Below are 1,884 nucleotides of genomic sequence, written 5' to 3'. Positions count from 1 at the left end.
GACAAGTGTATTGTTTGACTAACTTCAGATTGTAGTGTTTAAGATATTCATTTGATACCTAACCTTTCGAAAATGCTGTTCCTGTTCTACTATACGAGACTTCAATAATAAATTAACCTTTTTATTTCAGTAAAGCAATATAAGAATAAAAAACGTACCTAAAGATGATATTTGATTTTCAGAAGGAGCGATTTCATCATACACAAAAAATAAACATAGAATGTTACCATTGTTTACACTTATTGTTTTAATTCAGGAGTCAAAACGAGGACAATTCAGTCGACAAACAACCAAACGATTCTTTAAACACTTCTTCGTGTTCCATTAAAGTTCGGTTGTTATAGTAGTCACGAGTCTTTACTTGATTTTTGTTAGTGTATACATATTGACACGTGTTTAATCTGATAAGGATAACTTCACGCTGTTTTTGCCAAAAAGCTCCTGTTAAACTGACGCTCGTGCCAACAGTGATTTACAGTTGTATTGTAGTCTTACATTGTAATGCAACTATGGGACACGCCTTGTAAATATACGTATATTTTTCGTATTGTTAAAGAGTGCATAGAATAGATACTTTAGCTAACCAAGTTGTTGGAATAAATGTTTCAGCTAGCCAAGTTGTTGGAATAAATGTTTCAGCTAGCCAAGTTGTTGGAATAAATGTTGCAGTTAACCAAGTTGTTGGAATAAATGTTTCAGCTAGCCAACTTGTTGGAATAAATGTTTCAGCTAGCCAAGTTGTTGGAATAAATGTTTCAGCTAACAAAGTTGTTGGAATAAATGTTTCAGCTAACCAAGTTGTTGGAATAAATGTTTCAGCTAATGAAGTAGTTGAAATAAATGTTTCAGCTAACCAAGTTGTTCGAATAAATGCTTCAGCTAGCCAAGTAGTTGGAATAAATGTTTCAGCTAACCAAGTGGTTGGAATAAATGTTTCAGCTAACCAAGTTGTTGGAATAAATGTTTCAGCTAACCATGTTGTTAGATTGTCTGAGAAAGATGGCTCCGTTAGCTGTTACAATCAATCGTTATACATCTAGGTGGCTCATTTGAAATTGGTAAAACATGTATGTCAAAGGTAGAAGGTAACAACAACGTTCACTTTAAAATATGTTTAAAACGTGGATACCACAGCTACGACTTGGCTTTACCATTTTTTCCTCTAACTACAAAAGTAATTAGTCATGATTTCAACTTTATCAGCGAGACATCAAATGTACGCATGAGGGAATAGGCCTCTTTATCTTCCTGTGAAATTCCTCTGATAAAATCGACTTGTTGACTTGCTACGCTACTGGTACATCGTTGGAACGCCATGATGCCAGTTAGAGTCAGATTTTCGTGTATGATAAAAACAAGGCTGAAGAATTCCATTTTAACACTGTCATCACTAGTAGAAATGGTTCACGAAATTAAACAGAAATCTGGTTATATTCAAGTTCTTCGCTTGACAATTAGAAAACACATTCGAGTAATTCAAAATTACAATTAGAAAACAGAATTTTCATAAAGCCAATAAAACAATACGTAACATTTTGCACTTGATACAATGAGTAAACATTTTAAAATAATTGCCATACATTGCTTCAAGAAAAAAAAAGAAAAAGAATGACCCACTGTAGTACACACAAATGTTTGAGGTTTAGTTTTGGAAGAGAAGATTGTTCTGAATAAATCGTGTTAGTTGAACACTGGTAACGAGTCTGCTTTGTTTTATAGATTTAATTTTAGTAAAATATATCATTTTTAAAGACATAACCACTCTTATTTCAAGAAATAAAGTAAATTTTAGAAAATAAATATCGAATTTTACTTACATTTTTTTTTAATCTACCTGTTTTGTTTCAACATGAATGAACCAGTGATCTAAATGTAAATAATGCA

At 32.2% G+C, this 1,884-nt stretch overlaps 1 protein-coding gene across 1 annotated transcript in view; it reads left to right on the top strand.

Annotated features, from left to right (window-relative positions):
- Positions 1-1,040, top strand: part of LOC106458362 — a 7,632-nt gene extending 6,592 nt beyond the window's left edge. Inside the window, exon 2 of the mRNA XM_013917873.1 lies at positions 610-1,040. Coding sequence (XP_013773327.1) covers positions 610-1,040 — 431 coding nt within the window. The remainder of the gene's footprint in view (positions 1-609) is intronic.
- Positions 1,041-1,884: the final 844 nt, after the last annotated feature.

This window comes from Limulus polyphemus, unplaced genomic scaffold, assembly GCF_000517525.1.
Source record: "Limulus polyphemus unplaced genomic scaffold, Limulus_polyphemus-2.1.2 Scaffold22, whole genome shotgun sequence".
NCBI classification, from domain to species: domain Eukaryota; kingdom Metazoa; phylum Arthropoda; class Merostomata; order Xiphosura; family Limulidae; genus Limulus; species Limulus polyphemus.
This window is presented reverse-complemented; position numbering and strand designations above follow the sequence as displayed.